Source organism: Macrobrachium nipponense, chromosome 7, assembly GCF_015104395.2.
Source record: "Macrobrachium nipponense isolate FS-2020 chromosome 7, ASM1510439v2, whole genome shotgun sequence".
Lineage (NCBI taxonomy): Eukaryota > Metazoa > Arthropoda > Malacostraca > Decapoda > Palaemonidae > Macrobrachium > Macrobrachium nipponense.
The window spans coordinates 58,452,422-58,479,607 of NC_061109.1; the positions used below are offsets into that span (position 1 = coordinate 58,452,422).

The following is a 27,186-nucleotide window of genomic DNA, read 5'->3' on the forward strand; positions in this document are numbered from 1 at the left end:
TCGCACTTCATGCGCTTTTAATTCTCAGCTGTTTGAAGGAATCATCAATGCACTTGTCAAGTGCTTAGGAGATCACATTGTCTCAAAGAAGGCCAGGGCATTCTTTGATATAGATCTCTTCTGGGTGAAGCCTGGAGCCTGGCTAGCGCTTCGTGCCTGGCAGGCGCCTAGTGCCTGTCTAGCGCCTCCCGCCTGGCTGGAGCCTTGCACCTGAATGGCGCCTAGAGCCTGGCTGGAGCCTCGCGCCTGGATGGCGCCTCGCGCCTGGCTGGCGCCTGATTGGCTCCTCCCATCCTGGCAAGCGCCTCGCGCGCCTGGCTGGAGCCTTGCGTCTGGCTGGCGCCTTGCGCCTCGGAGATTGGCAGAAGACTTCATGATTACTGTCTATGAGTCTGCATGCCTCAAGAGTTTCAGCGAGGTAGGGACCTATGACGACAAACCCTTCTGGATCATGTCAATGGGGGCTAGCCCGCTTACACGACAGAGCCTTCTCGGATCGTGCCAATGGGGGCTGACCCACTTACATGGCAGAGCCTTACCTGTATCATATCAATGGGGACTAGCCCTCTTACATGACAGAGCTTTAGGTTTCTCTTTACTGGAAAGGAGCCTTGCGCCTGGATGGATCCTCAATCCTGACTGGAGCCTAGCCTTGAAGGAGCCTGGCACCTGGATGGCGCCTGGCTGGCTTCTAGAGCCTGGCTGGCTCCTAGAGCCTGGCTGGCGCCTCGCGCCTGGCTTGGCTCCTCCACACTTGCTGGAGCTTCGAGCTTGGAAGAGTCTCTAGGCTGTCTGGCGATATTCCACATCGGACACTCTTATATCTGTCCATTGTTCGCCTCTGGCATTTGCGCCAGGTTGGAGGCACTCATCCTTCTCAGTATCCGACCATGACAGAGTTCCTTGGAACTGTCCGCCTCTGGCGTTTTTTCGCCTGTATTGGCATTTGGCGCCTGGCTGGCGCTACATTGTCCGAGAGTCCTGAAACAACCACATAGTCTATCAGGAGACTGGAGAAGGGTGGAAGAAATTCTTCCCCTTTGAGCTTTTGGCCCCTGGCAAGGGGAGGTGATTGTAGTCAGCTACATCCAGTAGATGACAGGATATCTAACTAAACAATACGAGAGAGAAGAGTCTTCCTCCGAGGAGGATCCTTCGTGAATACTTCCTTTGCTAACGAGATCTCTTCTTACATGTTGATGAGGTTCCTCGTTGCAGAATCTTCCCTCTCCTTGCCCGAAGGAAGGGAAGGAGTCTGGAAGTCGAAGGAGACTCCGAGCTGAAATTGGGCGGAACCTGATTTCTAGCTCTTATTGTATCCTTCTGAATACCTTCTGGGAAGCATTTCGAACCCTCATCGCACCCCGAAGACTCTGTAGGCAAACGTTTTAAACCATCTCTTCTCTGTAGATGAAAAAGTAAGTACCCTGCCTGGGCAACGAAACTTCTATCTGAAAGTGTTGCGTCAGAATAGAGGGTTTTAGTTCTTTGCAGACATACTATGCTGGCAAGAACCCATTGCCGAGTCTCCATTGAATCTGATGCGAGATTCCAATGCACAAAAATTCACTTGTCTTCTTGGTCGTTTAGGGCTAAGAGAAAACAAAGAATTCCTTCATAAACTTTCTCAAAGAAGTTTGATGAGAGCAGTTTTCCATTTTGTCGAACACGGAATCTGTGGCCACAAAAAGATCCATTCGAATTACATGATATCCTACTCTTGTCGTATTGCGGTATCGATATAAGATACCGAAGATCTTAATCTTCTGATTATCTCTAATCTTCCCCTGTAGAGACAGAGTATAGCCTTTTACTGCGTTCTTTGATAGCAGATATATACCTAGGTGATTCTTCCCTCTGAAAGTGAAAGAAAGAACCTCGCTATGTGGTTCACAGAGGTATCGAAAAGGACAGTTTGCCTCATTCCATCTAGCACGATCTGCAGCAATTCTATGTCTTAGCCATGACTATTGTCATTTACCTTGAAAAATCCTCTCATTCATGTCCACTCTGGTCAGTCTGCACGCGGACAGACTCAGAGTGGAGAGGTTTTTCAGGTCTATTTATAATAGATTCTGATAGATATCCAGATACTCTTGGAAAAGCCTTACGAAACAGCTGTGAGAAGAACGTGACTCTGTGAATCCAACTCCTCTAAGGCCAAAAATGAGGCATTCATCCTCTCTTCCTTGACCCATTTATCTTAATATCTGTTAAGAATTTATAACTAGGGGAAAGGGAAAAAAAGACTAAGTTTATTCCCTTCTTTAAATTAAAGATGTCGTATATTGCTACCTCTCTTGGTTCGAGGAAAAGGAAGCAGTCTATAGGAAGCCTGTTCGTCTTCTAGCTTGCGAAGAGATCTATGAAGAAGACTTTCCGCAGGTTTCTCAAAACTCTTTTCAATATATGTTAGACATACGTTAAACAGTTATTATCTTCGATCGAGAAGGTTCTCACGGACTGCAAAATCTTGCATCGAACCTCTTAAGGATCGGTTACGTTCCGTGTCTGTTCCCAAATAGATTCTCTTTTGTTAACGCGAACAGGGGTGAAAATGTTATTGTTATAATACAATTAAGTTTGTTCATACTTACCTGCAGATATATATATAGCTGTATTCTCCGAAGTCCGACAGAATTTCAAAACTCGCGGCACACGCAGTGGGCGGCCAGGTGGTAGTACCCATTCCCGCCGCTGGGAGGTTGGGGATATCAGGAACCATTTCCCATTTTCTATTCATATTTTATCAGTGCCACTGTCTCCTGAGGGGAGGTGGGTGGGCACTTAATTATATATATCTGCCAGGTAAGTATGAACAAACTTAATTGTACATATTATAACAATAACATTTTGTTCATGAAACTTACTTGGCAGATATATATATAGCTGAATCCCACCTTCGGATGGTGGGAAGAGACAGAATAGGATTTGTAGGAAACTTAAATTAAGTAGATGATATACACCTTGGTTCCTCACCTGTTAGCAAGTAGACTCTGTGATTACTGTCACTTCAGCCTGCTTGTGCTTAATCAGAGTTGCCAGCCAGGTGGAGACCTGTAGTGCTGGTGCGCTCTGGATGCTCTGTCAACGGGGGACGTGACCTCAATGTGACAAGAGCATAGAGCCATACAAATGAGGGCAACGAAGCAACTGACCACCACCTGACCAACTATCCAAGACCCCCTGAACACTAAGCTAAGAGATGGGAGGTCTTCACCAAAGCCTCACCACAACCAAAAAACACAACAACTAAAACTACCTAAACCTAACTAAGGGATAGGGAGAGAGCTACCTTCAGCCCCCAAGACTGTGTCTGCAGAAACGTATGCCCAAGAGAACAACATCCTCGTATATCGTTCCTCAAACAATCTCTCAGTAGTGTGAGGCGAATACTGAATTGCTCCTCCAAAAGGGGCGTCAAGGATTCCTTGATCGACATGTTCCTTTGGAAGGCAAGCGAGGTTGCGACAGCTCTGACCTCGTGAGCTTTCACTCTCAAGAGGCTCAAATCGATCTGTGTGGAAGACGAATGAGCCTCTTTAATGACGTCCCTCAGAAAGAACACCAAAGCGTTCTTGGATAATGGTATATCGGGTCGTTTAACCGAACACCAGAGATTATCTGAGGGACCTAGTACTTCTTTAGTCTTGTGGACATAAAACTTAAGAGCCTGACAGGGCACAGGACTCTCTCAGGTTCTTGGCCCACAAGGCTTGTCATACCCTTGATTTCAAAGCTCCTTGGCCAAGGGTTCGACGGGTTTTCATTCTTTGCTAAGAAAGTGGGACTCAAAGAGCAGACAGCATTGTCCCCTTTGAAGCCCACTCTCTTACAAATGGCCTGAATTTCGCTAACTCTCTTCGCCGTCGCCAGAGCAGTTAGGAAAAGAGCCTTCTTAGTCAAGTTCCTAAGAGACGCTTCATGTAGTAGAGGTTCGAAAGGACTCGACATTAACAGTCTAAGGACTAAATCCAAGTTCCAAGAAGGAGGCCTCGCCTGAGGTATCTTGGATGTCTCAAATGATCTCAGGAGATCGTGAAGATCCCTGTTATCAGACAGGTCTAGTCCTCTGTGTCGGAAGACTGCCGACAGCATACTCTTATATCCCTTGATGGTCGGGACAGCCAGCTTCTGTACATTTCTTAAAATAGCAGGAAATCGGCTATCTGGCTCACAGAGGTAGTGGGAAGAGGAAATTCCCTCTTTCTACACCATGCCCTGAAGGAAGCCCACTTCGACTGGTAAACAGCTCTCGAGGACGTTCTCCTAGCATTGGGCGATCGCCTTTGCAGCTGCTTTAGAAAAACCTCTCGCTCTGGCCAGCTTTTCGATAGTCTGAACGCAGTCAGACCCAGAGCGGAGAGGTTTCGGTGATATCTTGCGAAGTGGGGCTGTCTGAGTAGATCTTTCCTCCAGGGCAACGTCCTCGGAAAGTCTATGATGAATGACATTACCTCCGTGAAACCATTCTTTCGCGGGCCACATCGGGGCGATCAGGGTCAACCTCGTCCCCTCCGATGCCGTGAACTTCCTTACTACTTCCCCCATGATCTTGAATGGCGGGAAGGCATACAAGTCCAGGTTCGTCCAGTCCCAGAGCAGAGCGTCTATCGCGACTGCTCCCGGATCCAGCACAGGGGAGCAATAAAGAGGCAACCTCTTTGTTCTCGACGTCGCAAATAGGTCGACTAACGGAAACACACCCCCACAGTCTCCAGAGCTCTCGACAGACGTCCTGGTGCAACGTCCATTCCGTCGGCAGGATCTGATCTTGTCGGCTGAGAAGGTCTGCTCTGACGTTCTGGACTCCTGCGATAAATCTCGTCAGGATCCTATCCGTCTCGCATCTGCCCTACAGCAGAATCTCCCTCGCTAAATAAAAAAGAGGACGGGAGTGTGTACCTCCCTGCTTCTTTAGGTACGCAAGGGCTGTGGTGTTGTCCGAGTTGATTGGACTACTTTCTCTGCAACCTTTTGTTGGAAGAACTGTAGCGCCAGAAAAACCGCCGCTAGTTCCTTTACATTGATGTGCCAGGACACCTGTTCCCCCCTCCAGGTGCCTGACACTTCCCTCCCTCCCAGTGTTGCTGCCCCATCCCGACACCGAGGCGTCGGAAAACAACACTAGGTCTGGGCTCCAGAAGCTTTAGGGACAACCCCTCTCGAAACTTCCGAGGATCTAACCACCCCATCTTAGATGGTCCTTCACCGATTTGGGTGATGAAAAGGGTCGCATTCAGATCCTCTCTGACTCTCCATTCGTCTGCTAAGAAAAACTGGAGAGGTCTGAGGTGTAGTCTTCCAGGGAAACAAACTTTTCCAGCGAGGAAATGTTCCCAGCAGACTCATCCATTCCCTCGCCGAGCAAGCTTCCTTCCCCAGGAAGGCCGAAACTCTCTCTAAGCCTTGCAGCTGTCGTTCCTGGGACGGAAACGCTCGAAAAGCCACTGAATCATCTGAATCCCCAGATACACGATGGACTGTGTTGGGGTCAGATGCGACTTTTCGAGGTTGACCAGAAGTCCCAGGGACTTCGCCCCAAGGCCAAAGTGAAGTGAAGGTCCTTCAGACACCTTTCTTCTGACGATGCTCTGATCAGCCAATCGTCGAGATACAGGGACACTCTTATTCCTGCAGAATGTAACCATCTCGCTACGTTTTTCATGAGCATGGTAAATACCATCGGAGCCGTGCTTAAACCGAAACAAAGAGCTCGGAATTGCCAAACTTTGTCCCCTTAGCATAAACCTCAGAAATTTCTTGAAAGAGGGTGGATAGGCACGTGAAAGTATGCGTCTGTAGGTCCAAGGACACCATCCAGTCGCCCGGTCTTAAGGCTCCTAGAACCGACTGAGGTGTTTCCATCTTGAATTTTTTCCTCTACGAAAAAGATTCAGGCTGCTTACGTCCAAGACTGGACGCCACACCCGACGACTGCTTTGGTACCAGGAAAAGTCTGTTGTAGTATCCTGGTGACCCCAGGTCTAAGACCTGCTCCACCGCTCTTTTCATGATCATTTGATCCAAAAGATCTAAAAGAACTTGATGTTTCTCCCCTTGATACGACGGGGAAAGATCTCTGGGAGTCGTAGAAAGAGGAGGAGTGTCCCACAAAGGGGATCTTGTACCCCTGTTCCACTATCTTGAGGGACCACGCATCTGTATCTATCTCTCTCCAACGCACCCAGCAAAAGAACTTTAGCCTGGCTCCGACAGGCATCTGAAGGACTTTCTTCTCACTTAGAGGATTTAGGTTTGAAGGAACCTCTTCCTCTTGCAAGTCCCTCTCCCTCGAGGAGCAGCTTCTCAGGGAGGAGCGCTACGAAAGGGTTTAAACCTTCCTAGGAGGTCGTCCAGACGACGACGTGGTAGGGACTGCGGGACGTCTTGAAGACTGGGCCAAGAGATCCTGGGTAGCCTTCTCTTGTAGGCTCACTGCCAGGTCCCTTACCATAGCCTGGGGGGAAGAGATGGCTCGAAAGAGGTGCAAAGAGAGCTCTGCTTTCTGCGATGCAGAAACAGACCTCGCTGTAAAATTGCAGAAAAGCGCTCTCTTCTTGAGGAAAGCAGTGCCGAAATGAGAACACTAACTCTTCCGAACCATCCCTGACGGCCTTTGTCCATGCATGACACACATTGGACAGCTCCCCCAGACTCAAAGAATCAGGACTCCTAGATTGAGATCCAGGACTCCTAGGCACCAGTCTAGGAAAGTAAAAGACTTCCAGAGTCTTTAACAGACCTTTCATGTGATGGTCGATCTCCGTTGGTGTCCATGAAATCTTAGCGGACGATAAAAGGGATCTCTTCTGGGCGTCTACCAGACTAGCAAAGTCCCTTGGGAAGAAGACGGGATCTTAACTCCTACTTCAGCTTTGGTCTCATACCAAATGCCGCCTTTCCCACTGAGTTCTTGAAGGAGGAAGGCGAAAGTCGACTTGCCCTGATCCTTCCGACGTTCCATCCAATCCTGCAATTTCTTGAATGCTCTCTTAGTGGACAAGGAAGTCTTCATCTCACCACTTCCGAAACCTTGCCCGACTTCGAAGACGAAAACTGAGAGGGAGGAGACTTAGGAGCTGCAGGCTGGAACTTCTCACCAAACAAAAGAACGTAAAAGACGAACCAGCACCTTGTAGTCGGAAACCGATGAAACTGACGGCTGTTCTTCCTCCACTGAGTCCGCCGGACTACTAAGCTCTCCTTCCTCCCGAAGAGGCAAAGGAGATTGAACCTCTGGAGAGGGCGTGCGCCCAACGGGTCTAGCCTTCAACAAAGGCTTTCGAGGATGACTAATATCAGCCTCTTCAAAGCGACGACCTTCTGTCGATCTTTTAGAGCTCGAACACGAAGAGCGTCCTGACCGCGCTGCGCGTCAAGAGAGGTTACTCTTAGTCTCTCTCGAGGAGCGTCTTACGTTTCACGCTCAAGCGTCCAGCTTTCGCTTTTCAAACGGTCCTTCTGAGCGCTCTCGAAAGCCTTCTCCAACAGGCAAAGCTTCAAGCAAAACATCCCGACGAGCGTCTTCAAAAGCGTCCTGCCGAGGCGTCTTCAAAAGCGTCCTCCAAGGCGTCCTGTCGAGCGTCCTCAAAGGCGTCCTGACGTGCGGGCGGAGACAGAGACGACGAGGAGACGGAGAAGGAGACTGCCTCGTCCTCTTGACAGGCAGTCTAGCGTCCTTCCTTCGTTTAGGCTCAACTGCTGCTGGGCGAGTCTTCCGAGCCATTAAGGCCGACAATTGGTCTTGAAGCGACGCAAGAATACTCTTCGTTGGTGAAGAACCGAGAGGAGGTGAAGGGCTGCGCCTGCGAGAAGACGAGGGGCAGGGGGACGCCTCCTTCCTTCTCACAGGTACAGCAACCTGCCTCTCCGAGGCGCGAGAGAAGCGCTTCTCAGCGTCGTCCTCGGACGACGTCCTACCTCTCTTCTGTGGAGGAAATGCGTCATCGACGCAGGCGAAGACCGCAACGAGAGCGGAGAGAGGGGACGTAAAGCGTCCTCCCTAGGAAAAGTCCTTTTCAACGGACGCGAGTCACTCCGAGCGCTCCACCCCTTGCGCGGGGAGGGCGCCTCGGAGGACGAAAAACAGTCCTTAAGGATGCGAGCCTGAGCACGCTCCTTGGCAGCCTGGGAAGTAGCAACAGGTCCTGCCGAAGGGACGCCAGATCGTGGGGGAGCCCCCGTAACCCTCTTGCGGCTTTCGACATGCCCACTCCCTGAGTTCTGGGAGTCCGACAGAGGTCTAGACCTAGAGGCATTATGGGGCCGATCTGACGCCCCCTCCACAACACTAGGGGCACGATCACACACTTTACTCGAGCCGTTTTCAAGGGCCAACACTTTGGACTCTAGAGTGCGTAATGACTCTAGAATCAGAGAAAGGGCATACCTTCTCCAGACACAGAACTAGGGCCCTCAGGCAACAACACAGGATTAGGTGAAGCAAATTCTACTGGTGTTTAAAATAGGAGAAATGTTACTTCCCTTACCTTTCGTTAGAACCGCTCTTGGAGAAGACCTCCTGATCCTATCGCACTCCAACTTACGCCGATAGGATTCATACACCTTCCATTCATCCTCAGTCAAACTTTTGCATTCAATGCAACGATCAACCAGCAAACAAACATGCCCCCTACACCCCATACATACTGTGTGGGGGTCTACCGATGATTTCGGTAGCCTCACCTTGCAATCACTTCTCACACACACTCTGAAGCTCACTGAACTTGATCCCGACATCACGTTCATAGAAAAGCCAATCCAAAATCCAAAAACAGTCCACTATCGCGTATGCCAATCCAACAATCCAGAGTCAAAACCAAAAGTCAATCCAGATACTTATAACGAGTCAAATCCAAAAATCCTGGGCGGAGGGCTGTAAAAAGGTGTTTACCGACCGGCGACAGAAAAAATAATGAATAGAAAATGGGAATGGTTCCTGATATCCGCCTCCCAGCGGCGGGAATGGGTACTACCACCTGGCCGCCCACTGCGTGTGCCGCGAGTTTTGAAATTCTGTCGGACTTCGGAGAATACAGCTATAGTATATATATCTGCCAAGTAAGTTTCATGAACAAACAAGAGATTCTCGATGCTCTTTGCGATATGAGAGAGTCGTGGAATTGGCCTAAGTGATTAAAATAAATCATTTCATCATTTCTTGTAAGCGACCCCTTTCCGATTAAATGGGTAACGAAATCAGGAACGAATCTTGCCGTTACCGAGCCTCCGAGAGGCTACTGGTTTGTTTGTTTGTTTGTATAGTGTTTTTACGTGACTTCCGAACCACGTCGAGAGTGAACTTCTATCACCAGAAATCCACAGCTCTCACTCCTCAATGGAATGGCCGAGAATCGAACCCGCGACCACCGAGGTGAGAAGCAAACACCAAACCAACCACTACTGGACTCTTAGGTTAATAACACGCTAAAACGAGAAAATATCTTGGATGGTGCTTCTGGCGCATTGCGCCAGGCTGGCACTTCTGACGCCTTGCGCCAGGCTGGCGCTTCCTTCTAGTTCTTTTAAGGTTATGTGCCAGAACATCTGTGCCTTTATGGTACCCGACATCATTCACGTGTTAATTCCGTTCTTAGTAGGAAAAAACTTTGATATACGTAGTATAGGCCATTCAGGGAAACAACTTCTGCCACTAAGAGAATGTTTCCCATCCGACTCACCCCATCTTCTCTTGAGCAATATCCGATCTAAAAGGTTGTGTGCGTTTCTCGAAAGGATGAGAGAATTGTATTATATCGTGCTCTGCCGTATTAGAATCCTTTATAATACTGTCACATTGTGGTAAACAGCATTAATCTAGGAAACCTTTGTAAGGATACTAGGAATTCTGTAGTTAACCTCGGTATGTGCATGAGACTTGACCATACCGTAGTCTTAAAGTGAATTCTCTTCTACTACATTCATCTTCTCACTAAGCATGTACTCTAATAAGCCATGCTTTCGTAAGCATGAGAGCATCATATAATATAGAGTTCCGCTGCGTTAGAATCCTTTAATAATGTTACATACGGTAAACAGCATTGAAATGTTGTAATATCTTTCTTATTGAAAGCTTCTTAGCAAAAGGCAGAAAATTATTTTATTTATGTTTGCTTAACTATCCCCTCAATCCGAGGCTAAAACCGCGATTGTAGGGGAGAGACACGGTTAGGTATTATTCCATCCCGCAGGAGAGAGACATGTACCACCACTCATGACCGCAACCTACATGTTACTGCGTTGGTCTCTAAGGCGCGATAGCAGTCTCCGTTAGCCGTCTGGCCTTACTCTTCCAGAGTTGCCAGCTACTCCATTAAATAAAGGAATCTTATAAAATTATTATCGAACTTCAGGAAGTTCTTATTAATGCATATTTAAGCGAAACAAGACTTCGATAAATCTAGAAGCTAAGTAGGTGTTGTCTTAACAATCCCTTTAAGCGTAGTCCTTCCTAGGAAATTCCTGGAAGGATACTGGTAATTGAGTTGCTCTGCAAAGAAGTAACTAACTACGGTATGTGTGATTTGCCGTATCGTATTCTCATACAGCAGATACTCTACTACCTTCTTTCCCTGCCGAGGCAGACAGAGAAAGGAAAATTTTTACTGTCTTCGTTCTTTTCGTTAATAGAACGATAGAAAGAGTATATATATCTCCTTTTGAGGGAGGAATTAATCCAGGAACTCTTTAAATCTTCGTGATTTCCTCATAAATCGCGAAGAGACAGAATTCCTGTTCATCTGTAGGGTTTACAGAAGGAAGTAGATATTTCCTATCCGCCATCATACCCAAACGTCGATGAGATTCTTATAAGAAAAACTCCCAAAGCTCTTGCCTCTTCATAAACGAGGGAAGAGCATGAATGAAGGAGAGAGTCCGCATTGAGAGGAACTGCCAAACATGACAATTTGTCCAAATTGCATTTTTCCTAACTATACAAACCTGAGGTCCTTTTACAATAGGAAGATACTAGCGCAGCTGGATGGTCGTAAGCTTTCGAACAAGGGGTTCGGTAGTTAACTGCTTGTCCGACAGGCGCGCGCGACGCGACTGGGAGGTAAACAAATCACTTTTGCTTTGGCCCAAGCAAAAACTGCAGAGTGAGGGGTGGCATGAGGTGGGGCTATGTGTAGACCTCAGGTTTGTATAGTTAGGAAAAATGCAATTTTTGGACAAATTGTCATTTGTTCCGACACGGCATACAAACCTTCGGTCCTTTTACAATAGGAAGACTCACTTCTTGGTGGGTGGAATCTGAGTCTTTTGTGAACAGACTGTGTTCGCCCTACCTTGGAAGCTTCCCTGGTCGTAAGAGCGAGGGAGGGATCCAAGCCTCTGTCCGATGATCGGGGTGTGCACCGCAGGATCAATGGTCAGACCTCTGGACCGAGTACTAAGAGAGGGGCATGCGCATCTCTTAGTACCAGCAATGAAGAACTTGTTCCTGTACAGGAGCAAATATAAAGTCATGGGTTTGACTCTTGTAGGCATCCACTTCCCCCCCTTGTAGAAGGGAAGTGGTGGATATTCTGCTCCTATCCCTAGTGAAAGGGATAGGATGGGCTCTGTCATATAGCTCACCTGCATCTCGTCCTCATCCAGCGTAGTGACGACCATGGCCCTCTGCCCACAGGTAGAGGGGAAGGAAAAGATGGGAAGAGAGAGCCAGTCACTCACTCACTCACATCCATCCACACAGTCACACCAGGACTCGATGCTGTTCAGCCTGCGAGGGTCTGGGTTAGCTACACACTTGTTGAGCAGCCACCACGGGTCCCAAGGAAAAGGTATCCAAGGACCTGTGGGCAATATCCCGAAGGTAGAAGGACGTAAAGGTAGTCTGTTAGACCAGACCCCTGCCTTCAGGACCTGCGCCAAGACGGAGAAGTTCTTGCGAAACGCCAACGAGGGGGCCAATACTTCTGACTTCGTGAGCTCTCGGACGGGACGTACGGATGTCGTCACTACCATCAGCCTCATACGCCCTCCTGATGACTACGCAGCCAGAATGAAAAGTGGTTCTTGGTATTCTTCTTTCTTGGTGACCCGGTGCTAACGAAGAGGCGTCGACACTCAGGCCTGAGGTGACGAGTTCTCTTCAGATAGCGCCGTAGCGCCCTCACAGGACAAAGCAGCATCTCATCCGCATCATTATCGGTGAAGTCCAATAGGGAGGGAATCGTGAATGACTCGAACCTGTCATCAGGGACTGACGGTTTCTGAGTCTTCGCAACGAAGTTCGGGACGAAATCGAGCGTCACGGATCCCTATCCCCTGGAGTGTCGTACATCATAGGAAAGACCATGAAGTTCCCCTACTCTCTTCGCCGATGCCAGGGCCAGCAAGAAGAGGGTCTTGAGGGTCAGATCCCTGTCTGACGACTCTCGGAGTGGCTCGAACGGTGTTCGAGTCAGACTCCTAAGGACGAGAGTCACGTCCCACGCAGGGGCCTGAGTTCCCTGGGTGGGCAAGACCTCTCGAAGCTCCTCATCAGCAAGGAGATCTCGAACGAGTTCGAGATGTCCAACCCCCTCAGTTTTCAGGACGAGCGCCAAGGCGGCTCTGTATCCTTTCACTGTGGGGACTGATAGGAGCTTCTCTCGGCGAAGAAAAACGAGGAAATTCCGCTACCTGCTGAAGAGTGCTCTGAGAGGAGATAGACCCCCGTCTACGACACCAACCACAGGAAGACGGCCCACTTCCCCTGGTACACAGCTGCAGAGGACTGACGGACGTTTCCATCCATCTCTGTTGCTGCGCTACGAGAAAAGCCTCTCGTCGCAAGAGATGGTGGATAACAGCCAGCCGTGAAGACGTAGGGACTGGACTGCTCGGTGTTAACCGCTCGACGTGGCTGTGCGAGAAGGTTGTGCCAAGGGGAATCTCTCTCGGTTCTCCTGCGAGAAGAGCCAGCAGGTCCGGATACCAAATGGCCTGTGGCCATTTGGGAGCCACCAGGATCATCCTGAGATTCGGGGTGACCAGCGCTCGACTGATCACCTTGCGAATCAGGCTGAACGGGGGGGAAAGGCATAGACGAAGAGGTTGTCCCACGGGTGTTGAAGAGCGTCCTCTGCAGCTGCCCATGGGTCCGGCACGGCCGAGAAGAACACCTGGAGCTTCCTGTTGTGCCGGGTGGCGAACAGATCCACGACTGGTCGCCCCCACAGGTCGAAGAGCCTTTCCGCCACGTCCCTGTGTAGAGACCATTCGGTCCCCTATCACCTTGATAACCCCGACGGCTGAGCGTGTCTGCTACTACATTTCCTCTTCCCTGGAAATGTAGCGTGCCGACAGCTCTTATGAGTGTGCCTGAGCCCACTCGTGCACCTGCCGTGCAACTGGTACAACGGGAGAGACACTAGGCCCCCCTGTTTGTTACGTAAGCCACCACCGTGGTGTTGTCGCACATCAACAACCACTGAGTGTCCCATCAAGCGGTCCCTGAAACTCTTGGAGAGCGAGGACGCTGCCTTGAGTTCCAGTACATTGATGTGAAGGTGCTTGTCGTTCTCGTCCCACACTCCTGAAGTCAGCAACTCCTCCAGGTGTGCGCCCCATCCCTCGTCGATGCGTCTGAGAACAGCTGCATGTCCGGGGGGGGAGTGCGCAGAGGCACTCCTCTTAAGAGGTTCCTGTCGTCGAGCCACCAGGCTAGGTCCTGCCTCACCTCCTGTGTCAGTGACACTGGAAAGCTTGGGGGATCCGTCGCCTGTGACCAACTCTCCTTTAGTCTCCATTGAAGAGACCAGCCGGTGAAGACGCCCGTGAGGGACCCTGGGACTAACTTCTCGAGTGACGACAGGTGTCCGATCACGACTTGCCATCGCTGAGCTACCTGTTCCTTCCTGCCGAGACAGGAACTGGTTGGCTGCCTCTCTGAATCTGCTGATCCGCGAGTCCCGCGGGGAAGACTCGCCCTGCCTACCGTGTCGATCAGCATACCCAGGTACTTCATCCTCTGCTTGGGCTCGAGATTCGGACTTCTCGAAGTTCACAACGATCCCCAGATCGCGACAGAACTCGAGCAGCCGATCCCTGTCCTGTAGCAACTGCGAGCGGGAGCTCGCCAGGACTAACCAATCGTCGAGATACCTCATCAGACGTATCCCGTGCGAATGGGCCCAAGCAGACACCAGAGTGAACACTCGCGTGAACACCTGTGGGGCGGTTGAGAGACCGAAGCACAGTGCCCTGAACTGGTACACCGTCCCGTCGAGGATGAAGCGGAGGTACTTTCTGGAGGACTGATGAATGGGTATTTGGAAATACGCATCCTTCAAGTCCACTGAAAGCATGAAATCGTTCTTCCCCTGATGGAGTCGAGCACTGAGCGTGCCGTCTCCATCGTGAACCGGTGCTGGCGAACAAACCGGTTCAGGGGAGAGAGATCTATCACGGGCGCCAGCCTCCCGTAGACTTTTCCACAGGAAGAGTCGACTGTAAAAGCCCGGTGACTGATCCGTGACGATCTCTACAGCTCTCTTGCTCAGCATGGTCTTGATCTCCTGTCTAGTGCTACGTCCTTCGGTGACCCGGGGACGTACGACTGCTGTTGGACCGGGTTGGAGGTGAGGGGTGGCCGAGATTCGAAGGGTAATAGATATCCTCCCGAAGGACATCTACAATCCAGGTCTCGGCGCCGTAGCGCTGCCAAGTTGCCCAATGGCTGGCCAGGCACCCCCCCACTTCCGGCAGCAGGTGAGGGGGAACGCCGTCCCTAGCGTTTCCCCCCTTTCTTCGACTTCTTCCCAGAGCCTCCACGGGGATGAGGAGGGCTGGGAGGAGGGCTGGTTACGGCCCCCCTTGCCAGAAGTTGAAGAAGACAGAGTCATTTTCCTCGGGGCTTCGACGCAGCAACCGTCTTAGCAGCCGAGAAGCGCTAGCCGAGCTCTTAGACTTGGCCGCAGTCCGAGGCTGCCCAGAAGCCTTCGAGACTGCCTGGTGAACCAGACGGTCACTGTCTTCAGTGCGCCGTCTGTCCACCGCAGCGTCCACCATCTCCCTGGGAAGAGAGACGTGGAACTCCGTAGAGGTCCGTTTCGAAGCCCCAACGCCGCCTCACGCCCGGCCGCCCTGGAAACCCGAGTAAGGACAGCGTCCCTTCGTCGGAGAACCAGGTTTGGCCCACAGGTTCACCGTCTGGGCAAGGAAGGAGATGGCTCTTCAGACTGGCAAAGTCTCCTGAAGGCCGAGTCCTCTTCGGGAGAAATTAAACTTCCCCGGAGTTGGCTGCGACCTAGATACTGTGAGGGACCACAGATCTATTTCAGATGGCACGTAAAACCGCCGCTGTCGTAGCAGAGGAGGTGGAAGCAGCTTGCTCGACCTGCCAGACTTGAGCGAACCGTCTTGTCCGGAGACAAGCGATTCAACCTGGTCTAGCACTGAGTCCGCAAGCTCGGAACGCGGCAAACCCACCGTCGGTCTGGGGTTCCCTCTTCGGGCCCCAGAACGACTCGAGCCGGGACGTGGGCTCGGATGGTGGGAGCGGCGATCCTTCCCCGAGGTCGTTGTGCTGACGAATCAGCGCAATAACCTCGGCAAAGTTCCTCTGGATCTCGGGTGTGATAGCATCCTGTGGAGTCGGACCGTCCAGTCCCTCGAACAGGAGTACCTCCCGAGACCCTCCTCCCTCAAGGAGAGGAGCAGCGACAGCCCCCTCTGGGTCTCCTCCAAACCACCTGTGCGTACGACCTGGCTGGTCCGAGAACCGAGCCTGGTACGTACGACGGACGTGGCGGGATCCTGAGGGCCGGGGCACGCCCAACCCCCACGATCACTCCTCAATTACCTCGCCCCTCCCGGTGTAAACCCGAGGAGTTGAAGGTATGGGAGAGGCAGACCTGACGCTCTCTCCACGCTCACTGGCAGAACAGCGGGGCTTGGAGGACTGCAGGCGATCGCCAACCCGCGGTGGTCGATCGAGCTGCAGACCTAGTCGAGCCGTCTCGCTGTGGAGAACGGCTGGACCGAGAAACAGCGGCCCCGGTTCCTCGTGTGTCAGAGGAGCTGGTGCTGGTCGCCGTACCCGATCGCAATCGTCTGTGAGAGCGACGGTCAGGGGACACCGGCGAGCTCCACTGTCACGGTGAGACCGGTGCATATCCTCACGGTGCGTCAGTTCGCTGGTACCAGCCGTGGCTGGTGCCGGCGAACGGGGGGACCTCTTCCCCCCAGCCTCAGCCCGTGGCCGGTCGTGGACCGTCACGTCCGCCCCGGGTAGCCGCCGCTCGCCGTGAGAGCGAGAGCTGGTCTGGTGAGAGTCGCGGTGAGCGGCTGTCACCAGTCTTCCGCTCCGTGCCGTGAACCTGACGCTGAGCGGACTCAGAGGTCTGGTTCCTGGCTGCAACGGTCGCTGGTAGGCGACCGTACACTCGGTTACCGACCGTCTCGCGAACGAGCGGCCCGAGACGGATCCTGCTGCCGTGGCCGAACCACTAACAGCAGGTGAGGAAGTGCCGGTGTTAGCCGGCACCCCTCTGGCCCCCGTAGTCTTCTTCCTTGCGGGAGAGAGACGGGTCCTGCTCCCGAAGGAGCAGGGCGACCAGCGGAACCCAACCCCCCGTCTCACCAGAGCGAGACGGGCCCTTAGAAGCGAAGAGACTTCTTACGGGGGGGGAGGCGACCTTCTTCTTCTTAGGCGGGGGAGCCTTAGAAGAAGAAGGGGAAGAGGCGGCAGACGACGACGACGACGAAGAAGACGATGAAGACGACGACGACACCTTCCTCCTCTTCTTCTTCTTCTTCGTCAACCTCCTCAGGACCCGACGTCAGATCTGTCATCCAGGACGGAGCCGGGGCTGCTGTTGCCGAAGCAGGGCAGGGCCCGACGTACCTGTTCCGAACAGACCAGCATCGGGAGCAGCGGCGCCAGGAACAGGGACAACATCAGCAGGTGCGAGCATCACAGGAACGGCAGTCTGAGACGGCAGGAGCAGGAACAGGAACAGCAGCGGTGGTCACGGCAGGTACGGCAGGCTGTGTGGACGGTACAGATGGTCTAACCAGCGGCACAGACATCATCGGCACCGGTGGGAGGTCCAGGGCGACTCTTCGGGCACATGAAGTCCGGTCGTGGCAACACAGCAAACCCAGGTGGCGGCATCACACTCCCCCGAGTTACGGCGACTGGCCCCTGCACCGATTGTTGTGGGTGTCACAGAGACCGCGTGCTGGGGTGTACCAGCCGGTGAGGAGGTGACAAGCGTAGCCAGGTGTTGTCAGGGTCGTGGTGGTGGTTGTGACCGTAGCGTGCGTAACCGGCCACGGAGCCAGCGAGATGATAGAGCAGCCCCTGGACACTCGGCACGCCTGCAGTCCCAACGACGCCCACACCTGTTCCGAGGTCATCACCTTCACGGCAACCGCACTGAGGAGGCAAAAGTCGGGTGATTAGGAGGATCCTCTACCCGCTCGCGCGAAGACGAGCGGATAGAGGACCCAGAGTACAACTCTACGTCGGGGTATCTAGCGCCCTCCTCCACACTCGACACATCGGGAGAGGAGAAGGACCCTAGACAACCGCCCCCGAAGGGGTAAGGCGCGAGACGTGGAAGTTGAGCGGGTTCGGCAGGAAAGAAGACGAATGTCCGTCACAAAGGAGTCGCGGGAGAGCTTTCCGACGACTCCTTTAGCAGGCCTTAGCTTCTTCCTGCCCTCATACAATGTCCACTGCGCCTCCGACCAGTTCATACAAACATCACAGGGCTCGGCCCGGGTGCATTCGCGCCCCCGGCACCGAGCACACAAAACATGAGGGTCTATCTCGGGGAAAGATCTGAATTTCCCACATTTGCGCCCTTCGGTACCCGGGCAAAGTCTCCTTGGGGTAGCGAGGCGCGGAGATTCCATCATTAATGAATTGAGCGTAATTAATAGAAAAGAGAGAATACTGTACTTACAATCTTTCATACACAATTACAAACAAACAAGAAAGCAAACGACGAGCAGCGGGCAGAGAGCGAACACACACGTCCATCCACTGTGAGGCCGAAAGCAAAACGTGATTTGTTTACCTCCCAGTCGCGCGCGCTGCGCCTGTCGGACAAGCAGTTAACTACCGAACCCCTTGTTCGAAAGCTTACGACCTATCCAGCTGCCGCTAGTATCTTCCTATTGTAAAAGGACCGAAGGTTTGTATGCCGTGTCGGAACAAACAGGAGTCTTCTGAATAATGAAAAAATGGCTTCTCTTAGTATCAGAATCCTTCTGACAAACGCGACGGCCGCTGTGCGACATCTTGCACCTTTGCCAGAGGAAAGTTGCTCAAGTTAAAAACTCAAAGAGGAGCCTCGCGACTGACCTCTCTCTCATAAGAAGATTTGGAATATTCTGGCGCCTGGCTCCTTGCGCCTTGCGCCTACGCGCCTGGATAGTTTCCGCGCGCCTGGATAGTTCCGCGCGCCGGAATGTTCCGCACGCTAGAAAGGAGACTCGCTCCTGGAACGTTCCGCTTGCATGGAAGGTCCCGTGCGCCCTGATAGTTTCCGAGCGCCTACTAGACCCCTTTTAGAAAGAGCCTCTTGCCCGGAAACGTTCAATGGAAGGATCGTTCTGATTGCCACTGTACTATAAGGCTCCTTGCTCTAGCCGTCTGTTTTTCTGGCGCAAATCTAGAACGCGGCTTGCGTTTGGTTGTAGGAACGCGGCTCACGCTAGTCTGTTTTCTGGAACGCGGCTCGCTGCTGCTGTTGGAACGTGGCTCACGCTAGCTTGCTGGAAACGCGGCTTCCTAAGTTCCTGGCTGGCTCTTGCTCAGTGTTCTCTTAGTTTTCAGAAGAACGCGCTAGATCATCAAAACATATACCATTCTTTCGTCCTTTTCCGGATGTAAGATGAAGAAGATACGCAAACCTTGTTTTTAAGGAATGCCTTTTCATGGTCTATCCTTGGCAGTCTGGTACGCTCTACAGAACCTGCCGAGGGGTATTGCCTGAACCGGTGGGGAATTCTCTGAAACCTCCAGTTACAGCTTTCGATTTTTTTTTTTTTTTACTGTTTCCTTCTCCCCTGGGCTTGGGAGCTTGAAAGAGGTCTAGGCCTGAGAGCGAGACAGAGCCGATCAGACGCACACCCTCCACTGCATGGGGAACACTAGTAATCACTTCTTACCTTTTAATAGCTCGCATTTTGAGCCACAATCCTTGTCTTCAAATTGCAATTATGAATTTGAAGTTTCTGCAAAGTAAGAAGGTGATGAGGATGCAACACTACCAGTATTGTTAATACTCTAATTGCTCGTTAGTACGAGTTTCCAAAAAACTTTTAAAAGAAACGTATCTAGTTACATGCTTTACTGACTCCCTAAAGTAGGAAGTCAGTATATTTCCTCAATCAATTCTAACACTTATTACACGTATTAATGAATAAATATTAATATTTCCCTTTCTTGCAAACTATGTGAGTGTCTACCGAAAATTTCGGTAGTTACACGTCATATATTCTTCGAAATTTTCGAAGCCAAATTCATAAAAAGCTTATAAAAGCGTATGCCGAACCGAAAGACCAGTTACTTCCCTGCAAAAGACAGCCAGAAGATCGATGGCGATGAAAAAACGAAAATCAAGTCAGGAGGTAGCAACAACATATGTTGACACTACCGCGACAGAGAAAATCTGGTTCTAGAACGGGAATGGTTCCTATTCCTGCCACCCAGCGGCAGGGGGGTATATCACCTGACCTACCTGCAGCGTGTGCCGCGAAATTCGAATTTCTGTCGGACGTCAGAGACATAAGCTAAGTATATATTTGCCGGGGAAGTTGCATGTACAAAAATCCCTCCTCTCTTCTCCGTTCCATTTGCTATCTTATGAAAAAAGGCACAGAAAAATAGCAGTCTTTCTCCATTTCTATTACAAATCCCAGTTTATCTGCATGCAGTAGCTGTCTATGGATCCCTTTCTATGCCTCTTTGTGGCTTTAAAATTATTATGTTCTGTGTTATGGTGAACAATGTTGTGTTGAACTGATCCTTGAAGAGTAAAAGCATTCATATTGTGTTATTCGGATATACCTAACAGTATCCTCGATCTATATTTATCATGGTATAATACAAGTCCTAACGGTACTTTCCCACCATTAACTCTACATTAAGCGTGCAGTTGCCTGATGCGCCTTCTCCACTGCCTTCTATTAAAGGCATCATCCTCCACTAAACCTCTTCTCTCCATATCTTCGTTCACTTTATCTCGTCATCTAATTCTCTGTCTCCCTCTCGATCTTCTTCTTCTAACAGGTTCCTCCCAAGCCCTATTTACTCCCTCCTCATCATCCCTCCTCAACACATGCCCATACCAACTCAATTGTGACTCTCTTATCACCTCTGTAATCTTTAATAGTCATGCCCTTCTCATTTCATCATTTTCAAATCTCTCTAGCAGTGATATTCCCATAATCCACCTCAGCATTCTCATCTTTGTTCTCTCAAGCTTTACTTTCCCTTTTTTTCATCTTAAAGCCCATGCTCCCGATCCATACATTAACACTGGTCTTCATCACTGCGCTATAGATCTTGAGTTTTAGCTTGACTGGCATTTTCTTATCACACAGTATCCAGCCACCCCTCTCCACTTCCCCAACGCAACTTTTATCCTACTGTCAACTTCAGCCTTACAACCTCCCTCCTGGCTTAAAGTAGATCATAAGTATTTAAACTTTTCCGCCCGTTTTCTAATCATACCTCTTCTTTCTTGTATTTCTATTCTGTCTCTATCTTCCTCACTACTCACCAAACCCTCTGTTTTATTAAAATTCACCTTTAAGCCTCCCCTCTCTAAAGACTCCTGCCACTCTCCAACCCTTCTCTTTAGGTCCTCCTCATTTTCAACAATAATCACCAGACCATCAGCGTAAAAAAAAGCCAGGTCTTTATTCCATATCTCTTCACTCGTTTTCACTTGTTTTCAGATATTGCCCCAGTGCTTTGCTCTCTGTGTTGACAAAAGTACTCTATGCTTAGTACATAGTCCTCTTCCTACTTCCTTTCGTGTTATGTATAGTCTCTCTGTATTTGCTCTTGGGTGTAGTGCTTTGTGTATTATCATGCTTTTCCTAGTTTTCTGGTCTATTATTATCATTATTATTATTATTTGAAAATATTAATAAGCATATAGTACATGTACCATAAAAATTCTCTCATCTCAGTGAAATGGAAAGATTATTTCTTTAAAATGCTATCACATACAAATTTTGTTATTACATTTATGTTATTATCATTATTATTATTATTATTTATTAAAAATAATGGCAGAATTCGCAGAATTTATTTTATAAAATATTCTTTCAATTCTCCTTATGATTTGTCTTTCTGGCACGCTGGTATTATGAAGCAGCTGTCCAATATTCATTGTGCTGTAGGTCGTCAACAGAATTTCGGGCTGGTGTTATCAAAGGCAAACTGGTTATCAGGGACAGGCTGGGGTCGTCAACAGGTATACAGGTGCGTTTCGTAGGTCGGGAACAGGCCGTAGTCGTCAGGGGTCTATCCGTTATTCCTTGTTTTTTTTTTTCTTCTTTTCTGGTTTTTAAAGGCGTCTACATGTTTCGGCCACCTCGTTTGGCCATCTTCAGGACGGGATCGCTGAGTGTAATGATCTGTCAGATGTATTCACGCTATTTATTGCATTCGGGTGGTTTGAAGAAATGGGTACCTCACTTTTCATTGGGCAATACCTGTGACATCACGAGCGATGTCATCAGGGGGCCAGTTGCTGGTTGGCTGTCCTCTTCGTGGGCGGAGCCTCATTCTTATTGGTGATGGTGGAGGCCCCCTCAAAGGGCGTGCTACCAGGTCTTCCTCAGGGCGAGAGCTTGAGCTTTGATCACCCTCAGGGTTACTAGGGACGTCCTCAGGATAAGAGCTAATGCTTCTATCATCCTCAGGATCCCTCTGGTGCGATGGTCGTCGTGGGGCATTGTCTGCTGCTCTCCTGACGGCGGTGGGGAGGAGGAAGGTCTCCTGTGTGACATTCAAACTGGGCTTCTCCCTCCCAATGTGCAGCGCTTCTAAGATTCGCAAACGACATAGATCGGGTGCTTGGTCGATAACCTCGAAGTTACCGACTATGTCGCTTCAGCGGATTCTTTTATTATGAGCAGTCCTTGCATGATTAAATATTGTTCCTTCCTGCGCGTGACAGGAGATCCTCTTGGAGAGGCGCATTGACATCATCCCGATGTAAGTTCTGAGGCATCCTCGGATTGGGAACGTGTATCTGTAGATGACGTTCGTCCTCTTCAAGGGATCCTGCGACAGTGAGGGGTTATTCTTCGTAATAAGGCTGCATGTTTTCTTACTTGTATAAAATATGATCAAGTTGATCTGCATGTTGTTGTCGGTCGGGGAAACGTGATTCTTGATTATTCCCCGTAGGCCTCGCTCGTTTTCTTTATATTGCCAATGGAAGGTACCCTTTTAGAAAAATTTAATTTTCTGCTGGGGGTCTGGGCGGGGTTCCTGTAGGTAACATTTCTCCATGCTATTCCTGAAGACGTTCTGGATGCTGCGGTTGGTGTGTCCGTTGTTTACTAGGACCTGGGCTGCACGTTCCATCTCCTTATGGGCGTCTGCCCATGTTGAACAATGGGAAAGAGCTCTCCTGACGTAGGCGCTGATGGTGGTGTCCTTATAGTGTTCAGGGCATTCACTCTCGCTGTTCAGACATTCCCAGGTTCGTGGGCTTCGTGTAGGCCCTTGTAGCGAACGCACCCTCCTTCTGTTCAACCAGGATGTCCAGGAAGGGAAGACGGCCATCACGTCTATATTCGATGGTAAATCGTAAACGGTTGTGGGTATGGAAGGCTTGACGTATTTCCTCGATCTCCTCCATTGTTCCTGCTTGGATGAAGGTGTCATCTATATATCTTACATATATAGATGATTTCCTAATGCTCCTAAAGACACGCTCCTCCACTATGCCCATATAAAAGTTTGCAAACAAGACCCCGAGGGGGGATCCCACTGCTACACCATTGATTTGTAAGTACATATGGCCATGGCGGTTAATGAAGGGAGCCTTCTTGGTGCATATTTCCAGCAGAGAGCGAAGGGCGTGCTCAGGAATATTCAGTGGGTCGGTGGATGGGTCTCTGTAGACACGTTCAAGGATCATTTCAATGGTTTCATCCACAGGAACGTTAGTAAACAGCGACTCTACAGCCATTAATGCAATACTGCCTCCAGGGGGCGCAGATCTTAAGGCTTGCAGGAACTCCGTAGACGACTTCAAACTATGTGTGCTCGGGATGTAGGGGGTGAGAATAGTATTTAGTTGTTTAGCAAGGTGGTGTGTGGGTGCTGGTATTTGGCTGATGATATGTCTTAAAGGGTTTCCATGTTTGTGAGTTTTTACATTACCGTAGATGTACCCGAGGTTGTAATCTCCAGAAATACTAGATAGGTGTAAGGCTTTTGTGGCTGCGTTGACAGTTTCTATGATCCTATTGGCTTCGCATTTTATGTCGTCTACGGGGTTCTTAGTAATGCGTAGAAACTTAGTGGTATCAGTGAGGATCTCGTCGATTTTTTGTCTATATTCGGTAGTCTTGATAAGTACTAGGGCTGCGGTCTTGTCGGCTCTCCTGACGGTGATATCTTCGTTTTCTCTCAAACTTTTAGCAGCATCCCGCCGACGGCGACCGACGATGTCACTTTTATAAGTTCCTCGGTCTGTAAGGGCTTCTGCTAAGAGGAGAGGTTGAAGGGCGTCGGTGGTATGTACATTCCCAAGCCTTTCTTGTTTCAGTATTATCTCTGTAAGGTATTCTATCTCCATCCTCTTATTATGGAGATGATAATGAAACAAGAAAGCCTTGGGAATGTACACACCACTGACACCCTTCAACCTCTCCTCTTAGCAGAAGCCCTTACAGACCAAGGAACTTATATAAAAGTGACATCATCGATCGCCGTCTGCGGGATGCTGCTAAAAGTTTGAGAGAAAAAATTATATTGGAACGTTTGATCTCAGCAGTTTTTTGCAGACAAATTTTTAATGGTAGTATAGACATCAAGGGGCTATTGTGTGGGTCATTTGAACTGAGTAATAATATTACTAATTTACTGAGCAAATCCTCTCTACCTTACACCTCCTGAGCAATTTCGGCCAGGTTACGAAGTGATCTGTCCCACTGCTCTCTTTCATCCCAATTCTCATTAAGCCTTGCACGAGTTGGGACAGTGAGTGGCTGCCAGCCACTTATTTCTCCTTTCCTTGTTACTTCCATTGGGAATACGATGCCAAGATACTAGGCTTCCCTTTCCCCATCTATTCGTTCATCCTACAACACACAATTGAACCATTGCTTAGAAATAAGGTGCAGATTAACTTGAAAAGTCAACATTTGTCTGATGCAGTAAAGAAGCGGAAAGGCTTTTTGCCCACCAGCTATGTTGTTGTTCGGGAAAGATATGATGACGTCACGTGATGACTCCTATACCATTGCAGCCAGCATAAGGCAGTGTATCTCCTAAAAAAATCAAAATCCTGCTAACGTAGTAATCATTCCTACAAAACCTGACGTTCTTATCCTTGATTCTAGTGGAGGCATCCTAGGAAAAATAAATGTACAGTACTGTGATAGCAGCAAACAGCCATGAAATAACAAGTTCCTATACACAATGGCAGCAAGGAGAATTCTGACATGAGCTAAAACATTCGAAACACCTGGTGGAGAACAGGTGTACTAGAGTCATCCGGCAGCCATTTGATCTTTTGTTTGAATGCCAAATCGCCTATCAGCAGGGACATGTCAGTTAACTTTAGCAGTAGCTGAGATTCATCCCAAAATCATACAAGATTATGCACAAAAGAATTAAACGTACATTACAAAAAGATTCTAGATTTGAGCTAATCTATGAGATAAAGAAACTATATGGTTCTTACCATCTTCAAGCCCTTTTTGAGGTATTCAGGATGTTTAATAAAGCGAAACATCACTTGTGCTTTGTCTCCTGTTCGTAAACACTCCTTATCCATAGAGATTATAGAGGCAGTCTGTCGAACTGATCCTACATGGACCATAGCCTGGTATTTTGTACTGATGGTTGTTGGGTGATGTAAAACCAATATTTCTCCCTAAAAATAATTCAGTCAATGACTAAATCATCTAAATTATTTCACACTATTTGCCAAGATGTCCTGCTGGGGAGTAATCATATAATGTTACACAATGTACTGAAAAAACAGAGAAAACTCATGGTATATACAATTCTCAAGACCTTTATAACTTAAGTTTCCCATAAATGCAAAATATTAAATCAAACTTGGTCAAACAGTATTGCTCATTATCATAAAGGCACTGTCACATAACAAAGTCCAGTTCCTTACCTTAAACTCCCAGCATGAAGATGGGTTTAGAGAAGGGTCAAGAAGCACCTGACCCTTGCGCACTTCTGTAATTTTAATTTTCTTAAGTGCAAAAGATGCCGTCTGGCCCCCTCTCACTTCCCTGACTGGCATACGCTTGCGATGAATAGACTTGATAGGCATGGGGATGAAATCGCCCAGACCATTTGGTCCTAGTAATAAGGTATCATTGACTCTGATGACCCCCTTCATGCAAGTCCCTGATACTACCACACCCACGCCCTGAAATTTGGGAAGTCTTCATGAAATACTTCTCGGTTTCAGTCTACAATTCTTTGACCCTGTAACATTTCTCTACAAGAAAGATATATTTCCTAAACAATAAACAGGTTAAACTACTTAATAACAATGATAGTAATAATCATAATGCCCTGTAAAATAATTAGGAAATTAGGCAAACTGCTGTTACTACAATGCTAATAATACTGCTGTAGTAGTTCTTATCCTAATCACTACAAGTATTCATCACAGTAATAGATTTTGGTTACAAATATGAACTTCAATAAAATGGGAACTAATGCATTCCTACCATAGTTTCACATAAAATAAACAAAAGAAAACCTTAAATACAAGTCATAAAAAGACTTACTGGAACTTGGTAAGTGTCATCAATCTGAAATTGAGCCGGTTCATTATCATTTTGCGGCGTTCTAGACGATAAAAGATTAAGGAACATGGTCAAGAGGTCAAGATTGTCTCCAGATACATTTGAGACCTGAAATATTGGACATAATCTGAAAAATAAGATTTCCATAATTAGAAAGCAAGTTAGTTACAATGATGCAACATCTATTGCTACAGTATTTACAGATGTAAAACCTGTTAAATGCTGATGATAAAGAATTAACTCTGCAAAATCAGGTATTTAAAAACCAGAGGGCTCTACCCACAACATAATAATATAATCCTGGACACAATTCTAAAAAAATATCTGCAATGTTTTCTTTGATGTTCAATGTAATGTCTGTATGTGAAATCTCCATAAAGTTGATTTCTGAACTGCAAGTTATTGTCCACCTAGCATTAGTAAGAATGAGTCATTTTATACCAAGTATCATCAGTAAATTCATAAACAGGAAATACTAGCTTATTTATGAGGCTCGTTATTCCCAATTCTGACATATAATTTCCATATTAACATTAAATCACTTAACACACAAAATAGCATTTTCACTGCAGTATAATTCAGCAAATGCTATGTAAGCATTAGACCCAATAATAATAAAGGAGCAAAAATCACTCATCACTATACCTTTCTGAAACAAAATTAGTCGCAGACACAACAACATCTTCAGCATTGCGAACTAACAGAGGAACCTTCCGACATCCCGGTGACTTTAAAATTTTGTGAAGAAGCTTAAGAGTATCCTGTAGGACATTGGGCGGGCACATGTCAATTTTGGTAACTACAACAAATACAGGGACGTTTAGAGCTAAGGCCAGGCCCAGGTGTTCTTTCGTCATACCAACAACACCAGCGTTCGCTCCAACCTGGAAAGATAATAAGGAATGAAATTGACGGATGAACAACAGTTGAAATAAAAGACCTATGTAATATCTTATACTTATTATTATTTTAAAGGATTTGTTTATCCAGACCTCTGAGCCTAACAACGGCTCTTCTCGGGCTGGTTGTGTATCTTATACTACATAGTACAGGCAGTCCGCGGGTTATGACGGGTTCTGTTCTTGAGATGCGCCGTAAGCCGAAAATCGTCGTAAGCCGGAACATCGTCAAAAATCCTAAGAAAACCTTACTTTTAATGCTTTCGGTGCACTCAAAACTATGTAAATTGCATTCTTATTTCATTTTTCA

General features: G+C 48.6%; 1 protein-coding gene across 2 annotated transcripts in view; it reads right to left on the minus strand.

The window, feature by feature from the left end:
- LOC135217253 (GTP-binding protein 1-like) overlaps positions 1–26,880 on the minus strand; it is a 108,904-nt gene extending 82,024 nt beyond the window's left edge. The window contains exons 1-4 of one of the 2 annotated variants that reach the window (XM_064252982.1): positions 26,623–26,880; positions 25,960–26,104; positions 25,332–25,592; positions 24,888–25,079 (exon numbers count right to left, since the gene is read on the minus strand). In XM_064252982.1, the coding sequence (XP_064109052.1) occupies positions 24,888–25,079; positions 25,332–25,592; positions 25,960–26,104; positions 26,623–26,834 (810 nt within the window). In that variant the 5' untranslated portion in view covers positions 26,835–26,880. The remainder of the gene's footprint in view (positions 1–24,887; positions 25,080–25,331; positions 25,593–25,959; positions 26,105–26,622) is intronic. The other variant, XM_064252983.1, reaches the window with a different exon arrangement.
- Positions 26,881–27,186: the final 306 nt, after the last annotated feature.